The sequence below is a fragment of the Cavia porcellus genome, unplaced genomic scaffold, assembly GCF_034190915.1.
Source record: "Cavia porcellus strain 051 isolate PalLab524CR breed Dunkin Hartley unplaced genomic scaffold, mCavPor4.1 scaffold_18, whole genome shotgun sequence".
NCBI lineage: Eukaryota > Metazoa > Chordata > Mammalia > Rodentia > Caviidae > Cavia > Cavia porcellus.
This window is the reverse complement of record NW_026947501.1, coordinates 53968834-53981135: the sequence shown is the minus strand read 5'-3', so window position 1 is coordinate 53981135 and position 12302 is coordinate 53968834. Positions and strand designations below refer to the sequence as shown.

The following is a 12302-nucleotide window of genomic DNA, read 5'->3' as shown; positions in this document are numbered from 1 at the left end:
GCAAGAATTTCTGGGAAATGGAGTCCGTTCGAAGACAGCGCATTGATTGGGAGCACGGCTGCCAAAGACCTCTGCGCAGGCGCATTGCTTTTCAGATCTGAAGAGGCACGGTCTTTCCGGGTCCCCAGCACTCTGTGCCGGAGGTGAGGGTTTCGGGTCTGTGTCTTCCAGGAGTCCAGTGAGCACAGCGGCCCAAAGAAGGGGACGTTGGTGACATGGGGGAGGAGCTGTGGGAGCAGGACGGGATGACGCGGACGCACCCAGCCTGCAGAGCGTGTGCGGCGACGTCCCGGCTCCGAGGGGTGCGGAGGGAAAGTTGTCCCCCGGCGTGTGCCCGTGTTCCGTGGGGGCGCGGGCACTGTCGGCGTGAGCTTGTGGTGTGCACGACTCGCGTGCGGGGTTCCGAACTTTCAGGTGGGAAGTCGGGGCTGCCTCGCTTCTCCGGTTCCTTTTCCCCACGATGTGTGAACGTGGGTAGGACTGACATTAAATCTGGGTGGCCCGCCACGCGGGTCCCTCCCCCTTACCCAGAAAAGTGCCCAGACAAAGCTTCACTGAGCTCCCTGCCAGGCCCTCCGTGCCGGCGCAGAAGAGAGGATCGGATGGGGAGGGTGGGAGGCTGAGGAAGTAGCAGAGCGATAGGCAGACTTGGGAGGGAGATGTTTTTCCTGGCGTGCAGTGTCAAGGAATAACGGAAGACAAGGGCGGAAACTGAGGCCGGGGCACAGAGCCTCAGTCGGAGCACAGCCGTCATCCGGGTGGATCTTCTGCACCTGATCCGTGCGCAGCCTGGAGTAAAACTTCCTGGATGGTTATTCTAGAGGTCCTATTCTGCAGAGAGAGGAGGGAACCAATGGCAGGGGGTAAGTGAAGAATGTGGAGTAGTTTGGAAGGAGGCTGTTTATGACCTGAATTTTGATGGTGTTAATGGTAGGGAAAAGATGCAAATGACCCTGCAGAAGAACCAAAAGGACCTGGTGACTAGATTCGGAAGGAAAGAGTGAAGTAAGAGTTTGGATTTGGGACTACTGGGAATCATAAACATCTTATAGAAATGTATGGCAGCCGGGTGTGGTGGCACAGGCCTGTAATCCCAGCATGTGGGAGGCTGAGGCAGGAGAATCACCATGATTTGGGTACTAGCCTGGGCTCCATAGTGAGTTCAAGGCCAGTCTGGACTACTTAGTGAGACCTTGTATCAAAAAAAGAAATGTAGAGCTGATGATACACAGCTCATCAGCACAATTCCTGTCTGTCAGTGTGAGGTCCTAAGTTCAATTCCCAATACCAAAAAAAGAAAAACGGCATGTAAAGCAGAGGAGTTGATGGGGTTGAGAGGAAGTTGGTTTGAGGTGGTGGCAGAGTGCTTTTGCAAAACATATAGTCGCTTGGAAATGCAAGGTAGGGTTTGGAAGAGGAGTTGAGCTTGGACTTTGGAGCCGTCTTTGTAAAGGTGGGAAACAGCCCTGGATGGGGTGGACCTCCTGAGGTAGCCCTTTGTACCAGCAGAACACTGTACCAAGATGAGCTATGGACAAGATGAGCTATGGGTCTCACTGTGGCAGTTTAGGCTGGCCTTGAGCTCACTTCTGTAGCCCAGGCCGGTCTCGAAGTTGCAATGATCCTCAGAGTCAGGTTGGTTTGCTGGTAGGAGCACGTGTTGTAGCTGTCCTGCATGGCTGCAGGTACTCAGTCATTCTTATCTGGTGTGTCTGATTCCTGTTTCTGCAATTACTTGGTTTACTCCCTCGCCCTAGGTTACTTTTTCATATTTGCATGACTAGATAAAGTATATATTTCTGAGTGTGGTGGTGCAGGCCTATAATCCCAGCATTCAGGAGGCTGAGGCAGGAGGATTGCTCTGAGTTCAAGGCCAGCTTGGGCTACATAAGTGAGTTCAAGGCAGGCCTGCATTACATAGTGAGACCTTGTCTCAAAAAATAGACAAACAAAAAAATAGATAAAGTATATATATCCATAATGTATGTCTATAAACACTGCCTTTCTATTTCACCCATTCTGCAAGGTATTTGCTTTTTGATTTTGAATCTGAAACTCATGGGTCTTTCAAAATTCAAGTTATTTTATTAAGTAGCAATAATAAAATTTGTTGTTTACTTGGCCACTGGAAGCTAAAACAAACTGCATTTTCTTATTCAAGGTTGTGAGGGTGTGCAAGGATTGGTTTTGATTGCACACACACACACACACACACACACACACACACACTGGGATTGGCTCAAATTCTGTGTCCCAGAATATCCTTGTTAGCTTTCTCTTCATTCCTACGTCTCTTGTTCAGGTTAGTGACCCTAAGTCATCCTTGTTCTCCCATTCCTTAAGACTCTCCTTCTGATCATCTCCTGTCTATTCTTGTTTGTTTGCTTGAGACAGAGTCTTGCTGTGTATTTCAAGCTGGCCTTGAACTCACTATGCAGCGCTGACTGGCCTGGAACTCATGACAGTCCTCCTGCCTCAGCCTCCTGTGTGCTGGGATTACATGTGTGCACCACCATGCCTAGCTGTTCTTAGTGTCTCAATAGTGTGCTCCCTTCTCTTCATTTCTGCAGTCATTACTTTCACTCAGTTCTTCATCATTTCTTGCTTACTTAGTTATCCTCACCGGCCTCTACCCTTGCCCTCCAGTCCCATCCTGCCACAACATCTCAGCAGTGTGGCCACTTTGGGCAGTGGTACCCAGGATCATCACCAGGTTTCATTCAGGGATTCACAAGAAGGACTAGGAGTCAGCCTGTAGTTGTCCTCATGGCTAAAGTCATGACAACAGTCCTGCAAGGATGCAGGTGGAGTCGGGAAGACTCTGTGTATGGGTTTGCGTGGTTTCCTACCTCCCACAGGAGGGCATGCAGAACACACTCCTGCTCTGCCACCCAAAGCACGGCAGTGTGTGTGATGTCTCTGCCTGGGGAAGCACCGCAGAGACAGTGTTCAAGATCTTCATTGAGGACTGGGCAGGTGGCAGCCACTGCCTGACACACACCAAGTTCAAGTTCAAGCCCCTCCAGCGGGAAAGCAGATGCTCATCAAACCACGTTGCTTGTGTAAATAGTTGAGGTGGAGTCGTACACTCTTCCCTTTCAAAATCAAAGTCTCTCCTTGCCAGCTAAAGCTCAGCCTTGAAAGCAGAACTTCCCAGGAACGCAGTCTCAGGCATGCTGCAGCGTTTCTGTGTGCACTCTTCTTCCTGTTCTTCCTGGATACCACTGTAATGTGTACACTTTTTTTTTTTTTTTTTTGAGATGAGGTCTCTGCACAGTTCAGGCTGGCCTCGAACTCTCAGTGATCCACCTGCCTCGGCCTCCAGAGTGCTGGGATTACAGGAGTGTACCACTAACTTCTGGTTTGTGTACTCTTATGTAAGCAATCAAGAGAAATAAAGAACCATAAGAAGTTAAATAAAAATAACTTGTCATGCCATTACTCAAATCCCATTACATTGTAAGTCTTTTTTCTATACATGTGAGTATGCACAAATATGTCATATAAAAGACTGTATTCTTCACTTAATATTTTGTGAAAAATTTTTTCAAGAAAACAAACATTAAAGTCAAAGTTGAATTCTCCTGTGTATCCCTAACTTCATTTTCTTCTCTTCTGAGATCAATACATAATTTTGGATACTTATTGTCATATATATGTATATTTTTGGTTTGTTTGTTTGTTTGTCTTGGTAGCAGGGGTCAAACTCATGACCTTGTGCTTGCCAGGCAGGTGCTTATGCTGCTGAGCTAAATCTCCAGCCCTGTTTCATATATATTTTTGCAGATATCTTTGATTTTATATAAATGTCATACAATAAGACATTCTATGCCTATAATCCCAACACTTGGGAGGCTGAAACAGGAGGATTGTTGTGAGTTTGAGATCAGTCTGGGCTACACAGTGAGCTCAAGGCCAGCCTAAATTGCATAGTGAGATCCTGTATCAAAAAATACCAAAAAAAAAAAAAAAAAAAAAAGACATTCTCAAACTTTTTTGTTCAGTAATGATGTTTTTGTGCTTTTTCTCTGTTGTTAACATGAGACTCTTAACTCATTTTAGTCTATAATGATATTCAGGGTGGGATCATGTCCTGAAAAATCCATCATAAATTGAAAATATCATACATCAAAAATGCATTTAACACCCCCAGGCTGCTGCATGTGACCGCTGAGCAGTGCAGCACGCTGCAGAATGTCACTGTCTCCCTCTTCGTGTGGGTGCCCAGAACTGCAGCTGGGAGCTGGTACCCAGTGTCACAGGGGCGTCACACAGCTTGTGGCCAGCCTGGGAAAAGATCAACACACACACAAAATAGGAAGTGCGGGTTCTGCTAAATTCTTACAAGTTGGGGACTGCAATGGCCGTGCGTGTGTCCGTACTAACGTCTCAGTTTATTTGTTAGCCCATGGATAAATGTGGACCACGCTTGCAGCTGGTCCGTGGTGATCCTTTCTCTAGTGGGTTGTCATGCCTCCCCAGTCATGTGTTAGCCTTCCCTAGATGCTCTTTTGTGTTTGAGGATTTTCTGTTCACATCCATTGGTCTTCTGTCCTCCTGGCTAATCTTTCCCTGAAAATAAATCATAATAGCATAGAATTAATAGCGATCAGGCAAACCTGGGCTCGGATTCTACCACAGCCTCTAATAAAGCCTACATTTCCTCGTTTCTGTAAATTACTACTTGTCTTTTTTATGAGGATGAGGATTATGAGGATGGAACTAATCTCATAAAAGCACTTAGCACAGTACCCAGTAAAGGGCAAATGCTTAGTAAGTGCTGGTTGTTAATGGTATTAGCCTGAAGTTTAGTAGTGTTTCATTATATGTGTCATTATTTAATCAGATCTTCTGTTTTAGATGTTTAGGATATTTCACATCTTTGCAGTAATTATAAAGATTAAGTGAGATAACACATATGGATGTGCTTAGGAAGTTGCCTAGCGCACAGCCTTTAATAAGGGTTAGTGTTGGTGATTACTTAAAAGCTTTGTGTCTGTCCTTCCATTATCTCCCGAGGCTGAATCTCCGCAAGAAACAAGGGTGCCTGTTTCAAGGCCCCTGCTACAAGCCACAGCACCCGTCCTAAAGCTCAGAGCTGATGAAGCCACACCTGTGCTGAAGTTGCCGCTCCTGTGCTTGTGGGACTGTTTGGCCTCTGCCTGCTCCTGCAGCCTCACCCTCCTCAGCGCTGCTCACAGCCTGGATGTTTGAGCTTCCGATTTTGGTCCTTAATCCTTTTCATATAACAATCCGTATTTTGGGGGCTGGGGATTTAGCTCAGCGGCATAAGCACCTGCCTTGCAAGCAGGCAGTCATGAGTTCGATCCCTGGTACCGATAAAAATGAAAAAGACAAAAAAAAAATCCATATTTTTTAAAAACTCAAGGTCTTTCCTGCCTAGAACATTCCATCTCTTCCCCCAAATCAAAATTACCTTAGATTACATTTCTGCCAAGCAAACTGCAGTGTTCCCCATCGCTCCTTCCTTCCTTCCTTCCTTCCTTCCTTCCTTCCTGTCTGGGTCCGGGGCCCCTGGGCTGCCCTCACAGTTCCCCTTGTGTTTCTTTTTGCAGCATTTACCCACTCCGTTTACCCGTCTCTTACAATATGAAGTGATTGCTTCTAGAGGACAAGGACAGCATATTGACTTTTTATGCCATACAGAAGTGGTTGGTGCTGAGCAATGCTGGTTCCATAGATGGATGAATGAACCATGAGGACTAGAGAACATATTCCCTTGACTGCAGGAATGTGCCCTGTGAGCCCCACACACACCTTTCCCACCTCCTTTCCAGGACCTCACTATCCCCAGCTGCTAGGGAGTCCCGGAAGTGCTGGCTTCCTTCTGTCATTTAATCAGACTCAATCATGAGGCAGTGAGAGTCCCCAACCAACTGAAGCAAAGGATTTACACAGTCCAGCAGGGCTGCAGCCCTGTGGAAATCCCGGTCTGCAGGGAGACCAGAGCCCACACAGTTCTAGGTGAGGAAAGAGAGCAGGGTCTGTCCCTCATTTCTTCCCCCACTGATGTGACTGAGCTGCTGGCCCTGGCCTGGTTCTTGTCTGACTATGAATGACTTGTCTCTGTCTGGAGCCTCCCGCAGCATAGGTTCTGCTCCCTCTAAAGTTGGCTACCCTGATCCTCAAGGCTGCCGCAGGACCTCATGACACCCTTTCAGCTCCCCACCTGCTTGCCATCTAGACATTTCTTAGTTCCTGTCCTGAGGAAAGATTCTACTTCAGATCACATCTCAGTCTGTGTCTGTGTTGCCCGCCTGTGCCCTGGTCAGTGGGCTGCAGGATGGAGCATAGGGTCAAGCAATATGAGATGGGGCTGCTTCCTTAGCAATGGCTGTGAGTGGGGTATTTTGCCTTTGAGGAGACCCAGGTTTCATTGACATGTCTTGTCCATGTAGTCATTTAAAGATTTTCTCATGTTTTTGGACCAGTGATTATACATACAAGACAATGTGAAATGTGAGTGTGTAAGTAGAATATGAATCCTAACGTGTTCTGACTCCTAGGAGCAGAACTCTGACCCAAGGATCATGGTGATCTAACTTGCAATATCCTCAGCCTTTGGCTCCATCTCGGGGGGAGCCAGGGTTGCTCTGGGCCTTGCTTTACTTTATGTACCCCTTTGCAGGGTACTGGAAATGGGACAGATCTTCGCTCAGTGACACATGGAGAGTTCTTGCTTCATGGTCAGAAGACTACCAGACTGGCCTTTCTCACACCTTCCTTCTCGCCACACCTCTGCCTCCTTCAGACTCTGCCCTTCCCTAGCCAGCGAGCACCCAGGAGGGGATGGCTGTTGTGTCTGTACCTGCCACATGCCAGGTGAGGTGAATTTCAGTGTTTCTGGAATACTTTGTCAGCGTCCAGAAGGCCCCACTTAGCTTTCTCTGTGCTGGAGCTTCTGGTCCCGCCCTCCCAGGCAGTTGAAGGGCTCCCCTTCCCCCAGGGGTATTTCCCATGTGACCAAGGTACTTTCGGTGACCCTTCTCTTGCCTTAAGCATGCGCCCACTGCTCCATCACCTGCAGTCTTTGCTCTCAGTGATTTTGCCTAGCAGCCAGTGTATGGGTCCAACTGGACAAGTTTGGGGAGCAGTGGGTTGGTTCTGGTCCTGACTAGCATATCCATGAGCAGACTGAGAGTAAGCCGCAGGGGTCAGGGTTAGGCTGGGGAATGGGATACATGCTTACAGCGCCTCAGTGAGGCTGGAGACAGCCCTTCTGGGCTGCTTGCTCCATTACAAGGCAGGACGTCTTCAGGTCCCTGTTCTGGCCCACAACTTCCAGGGAGTCATGGAGTAAGGATGCAGGCTTACAGCATCATCACAGACCTTTAAGTGAAGTTAAGGGACCCCAGAGATAATCTAAACAACATCGTTATTCTAATGATTTGTAAAAAAATAAATAAGTTGGTAAATTAGATAATACTATAGTATTTATGCTCTTTATTTTTATAATTATACTTTGATTACATCAAAGTATGTTTATTTCTTGTTTCTGTAAAATATACGGCACAATTTGGGAGTAAAGGGATATGTTCACAAGTAAGGGGAAGCTGGTTGTGTTTCCAGGAATCTGTGACATTCGAGGATGTGGCTGTGGTCTTCACAGATGAAGAGTGGCGGCACCTGGTCCCCATGCAGAGGGCGCTGTACAAGGCAGTGATGCTGGAGAACTATGAGAGCATTGTCTCGCTGGGTAAGGGGACTCCAGCAGGAGTCACAGCCTGTCCTGCATTGTGTGGGCTGAGCGCCTGAGACATTGGGACGTCTCCCCCTACCTGAGTTCTGAGCCACTGACAGATGAGATAAAAGAATCAGTGGATGTGGCTACCATGGGCCCCGCACTGGGCTTCCAAGTGCTGTCCCTGGCCCTAGACCCAACCCCAGCCCTGAGCAGTGCTGCTCACCACTGGTCCCCTCCCTCAGCAGCTGGCCCCGCCAGACACAGCGCTGGCTGCAGAGAGCTGGCCGTCCAGAGAAGGCAGCCAGAAGAGTTACAAATGCCCAGGTTTTCTCCTGACCTGCCAGTCGGGTGATGCCCTCAGCAGTATCAGAAGGACTAAGTTGTAGGCAAAAGGCCATCTTGTAGTGGGGAGGTTTCTACTCCTTGGAAGGAGGGGAAAGAATGATCCTTTTTTTTTTTTTTTTTGTCTTTTTCCTTTTTATCGGTACGGGGGATCGAACTCACGACTGCCTGCTTGCAAGTCAGGCACTTATGCCACTGAGCTAAATCCCCAGCCCCAGAATGATCCTTTTTCAAAAGAGGGGTGTGTACGAGTGTGATCACAGGAGCCTGTGTCTGCATAGGTCACCAGAAATGAGCTTGATTTTGAGTATTTAAGGACAGTCAGAGTGATCCCATAGAGGTGCTCATGGTGACAGCAATTTGTGCATGACAAAGAGGCAGTTAAGAGCAACTGATGTCAGGTGTTGGAAGTGAAGCTAGGCCCCTGCAGGTAGTGAGGACTTCTCAGGAGCTTCCAGAGTCTGGGGCTGGGGATTTAGCTCAGCGGTATGAGCGCCTGCCTTGCAAGTGTGTGGTCATGAGTTCAATCCCTAGTACTGAGAAAGACCAAAAAAAGGGGGGGGGGGGCAGAGGCAAGCACAGAGGTGTGAGCCTGAGGTAGAAAGATGATTTGAACTCAGGTATCTGGGACCCCAGAGCCCCCATACAAAGGAGCTCTAGCCTATTTCCAGGAGCGTTCTGTTTTTTATATCTATGACTAGAAATGGATAGGTTTACTTCCAGGAATCAGTCCTAATGAAATAACAGGATTAGCAGTCCACGGGGCATGAAAAGTCATTATACCATTGTATGTTAGCAGCAAACATTAAAGACGCTTGCTAGGGGAATCATTAATTATATTATTCCACATAGTGTACTATCATGCAGCCAGTAAAATGGTAATATAGATCTATGCTAATTAAAATTATTTTATTCTTTTTTTTTAATGTTCTTTTTTTTTTTTTTTTGTCTTTTTCATTTTTATCGGTACCAGGGATCGAACTCACGACCACCTGCTTGCAAGGCAGGCGCTTATAGTGCTGAGCTAAATCCCTAGCCCCTATTTTAATTTATTCTTATATGAAAAAAGCAGCTTACAAAACAGTATTATTTCATTATCTGGTTTAGCAGAATATATCTATAGGTATCTTTCAGTATCAGAATGAGTGGAAAGAAGAAAATGAATACAATATATGAAAGCTGATTTTCCTTTTTCCTATTTTTTTTTATTTTTGCCTTTTGAGAGAAGTCTCACTGTGCAGTTCAGGCTGGCTGTGAGCTCACTTTGCAGCCCAGGCTGATCTCAAACTTGCAACTGCCCTCCTATCTCAGCCTCCTGAGTGCTGGGATTTGATTTTACTTTTTACTTGTATCTGTTTGTAATTCTCCTGCTTGTTTCAGTCAAAGCATAACACAGACTGTAAATAAATAAACAAGCGTGAGGCCATTATGGTTTTTGCTTAAAATCATCTTTTTTTTCCCTCCCCTCCCCTGATCCAAGGACCTGCCCCACCACAGTGCCCAGCCAGGGGGCGTCCCACTGTTCCATGTGAATCCCAGTAGATTTATTTTGTCAATGCTCTGGCCGAGTGGCTCTTGTTGTAGAACCTCAGTCCTGACCTCCCCTCAGAGGATCCTCTGCAGTGTCCTGCCCTCCCAGCTTGTGCTTTCTGCCCCTTGTGCTTTCTCTCTGATAGATGCAGAGGCCAGGATTAAGCTTTGAATGGTGAATATATTTCAGGCAAAGGTAGCCACCTGGCTTATTTCTGTTTCCCTGAGCAGGACTTCCAGTCCCTCCACCTGATGTGATTTTTCAGTTGAAGCGAGGGGACAAGCCATGGATAGAGGGTCTTCAAGGACCTGAGGAGAAAGAATGTCCACTGATTATCTTTCTAGGTAATTGGATGTGAATGAGCCAGGGCAGTTTTATCTGGTTATGTCTTGGGGTGTGGTGCAGGGAGGAAACACGGGGTGCTACCTTTTTGTTTGAGTGCTTGTTTTAGATCACCCAGCAGCTTGCACTGTTTTTCTCTACCCCTCGACGAGCTCATCTGTGTTCACCATGTCTGTCCTGGTGCCCGCTTGCACTGTGATATTCCTGCTGGTCACCACCCTCTCCTCTAGCTTCCTCTCCTGATTCTCCTGTGTGCAGAGATGTCTGCGCCAGATCCCCTCGCTGCCCTCTTCATCTTCCCTCCCCCATCTCGAACCTTCTCTAGATTTTGTGGGCGCATGCAGTGCTGCAACCCTACATTACTCTCACAGATTCATCTTGTCTCTTCTTGCCATTCTCTCTCCTGGCCCAAAGAACAAACTGCATGTTTTTGTTTGTTCCAGATTGGGAGACCAAGCCAGAGACTCAAGATGCCTCCAAAGAAGAAAACCCAGAAGGAACCCTGAACCCCAGCCTCGGCAGGCAAAGTCCTCTGTGTCCCAGACTTGAAGCTCAAGTACCAGAGGGGGCAGAAGAGGAAAGCCCTGCCGTGGAGACTTGTAAGAAGCCCCCTTCCCAGGACAAAAGCCTGCAACGAGGGCCAGCCCCACCCCGGAAGGTCCTCGAGAAAGACCGAGACCAGGAATGCAGTGCCTGCGGGAAGACCTTTTTTGACCACTCTTCTCTCGTCCGGCATCAGAGGACACACACTGGGGAGAAGCCCTATGACTGTCCCGAGTGCGGGAAGGCCTTCAGACACAGGAGCAGCCTGAGCCGACACTTGATGTCGCACACTGGGGAGAGCCCCTACGAGTGCGGAGCGTGCGGCAAAGCCTTCTTTGACCGATCCTCGCTCACTGTGCACCAGCGCATCCACACGGGCGAGAAGCCCTTCAAGTGCAGCGAGTGTGGGAAAGCCTTCTTCGACCGGTCGTCCCTCACTCGGCACCAGAGAATCCACACTGGAGAGAGTCCTTACGAGTGCCACCAGTGTGGAAAGGCCTTTAGCCAGAAAAGCATTCTCACTCGGCACCAGCTCATCCACACGGGCAGGAAGCCGTATGAATGCAGCGAGTGTGGGAAAGCCTTCTATGGAGTCTCGTCACTGAACAGGCACCAGAAAGCTCACGCGGGGGAGCCGCGCTACCAGTGTAACGAGTGCAGCAAAGCGTTCTTCGACCGCTCATCCCTCACACAGCACCAGAAGATCCACACGGGCGACAAGCCCTATGAGTGCAGCGAGTGCGGCAAGGCCTTCAGCCAGAGGTGCCGGCTCACGCGGCATCAGCGGGTTCACACGGGGGAGAAGCCCTTTGAATGCAGTGTGTGTGGGAAAGTATTCAGCTCGAAATCCTCAGTCATTCAGCATCAACGGCGTTACGCCAAACAGAGGGTAGACTGAGCTGGGTGGGAGCTTGAGTCACACCAAGGAGCTCTGTACACACCTAAGACCAGGTCTCCTCTGTCACACCCAGGCCCAGCGTTTGCACTCGGGCTCCCATCCTGCCTGGCCTCTGTTCCACAGTGTTTGAATAAACACTCTGTACCTACTGTGTTGTAGAACTGATGTGGGGTATGCAAGTAGGAAATGACTCTATAGAGTCAAATATCTGGAGAGGGGTGGGGATGTAGCTCAGTGGTAGAGCACTTATCCAGCATGTGCAAGGCCCTGGGTTTAATAACCAGCACTACAAAACAAAATTTTTGGTGAGGTTGTCAGAAATAGGGAAGATGTAGGAGGGGGTCCTCAGAGACACCTACTGTCAGAACCTGGGCTCTAGGCAGTACTGCACTTTAAACAACTGGAGGCTACAGCAAGAGGGGAAAGGCACAATTACACCACAGCAACTGTTTTTTCACACTAAGTTGTTTTTGTAGTTGTTAGTCCCTCTTTCTTGAAGCTTTTCTGGGCACTGGCCTTGTTCTTGTGTGCCCCAGATTTTAGAATTCTTAATATTTCTAGCGATCATTAACATGTATCGAGCACTTGTTGTGGGGTAAACACTCAGCTAAGAACTTGCCAAGGACAAGACTGTTCAATCCTCTCACCAGCTCTGTGACATAGGCGCTGTTGCTGGCTGCATTCTACAGATGAGCACACTAAGGTGTAAGAGATGGAATTACTGGCTCAAGGTGACACGGTAGTGAAAGGTGAAACCAGGGCTCCAGTTAGTCTCTTTCAAAGTCTGTTCTCTTCATCATGCTATGAGTTTTGTTTTATAATTTATGTGTATATGTTAGCTCTTTAACTAGATTGTAAGCACTTGGAAGTATGACTTACAGGACTTTGTGTCTTGCACAGTGCCTTGCAAATAGTGCTCAATAAATATTTATCTGAATGAA

General features: G+C 48.0%; 1 protein-coding gene across 4 annotated transcripts; it reads left to right on the top strand.

Annotated features, from left to right (window-relative positions):
- Positions 1 to 15: 15 nt before the first annotated feature.
- Positions 16 to 12302, top strand: Znf2 (zinc finger protein 2). 4 transcript variants are annotated; one of them, XM_063229969.1, is made up of 6 exons: positions 28 to 143; positions 680 to 863; positions 6650 to 6843; positions 7591 to 7717; positions 9809 to 9922; positions 10364 to 12302. In XM_063229969.1, exons 3-6 carry the CDS (start codon positions 6811 to 6813, stop codon positions 11359 to 11361), a joined length of 1272 nt encoding a protein of 423 aa, XP_063086039.1. In that variant the 5' UTR covers positions 28 to 143; positions 680 to 863; positions 6650 to 6810; the 3' UTR covers positions 11362 to 12302. The 4 variants fall into 4 exon arrangements, with proteins under 4 accessions (XP_023421588.1, XP_063086039.1, XP_063086040.1 ...); XM_063229970.1 differs by lacking the exon at positions 28 to 143 and adding an exon at positions 155 to 302; XM_023565820.2 differs by lacking the exon at positions 680 to 863 and having other exon boundaries at positions 16 to 143.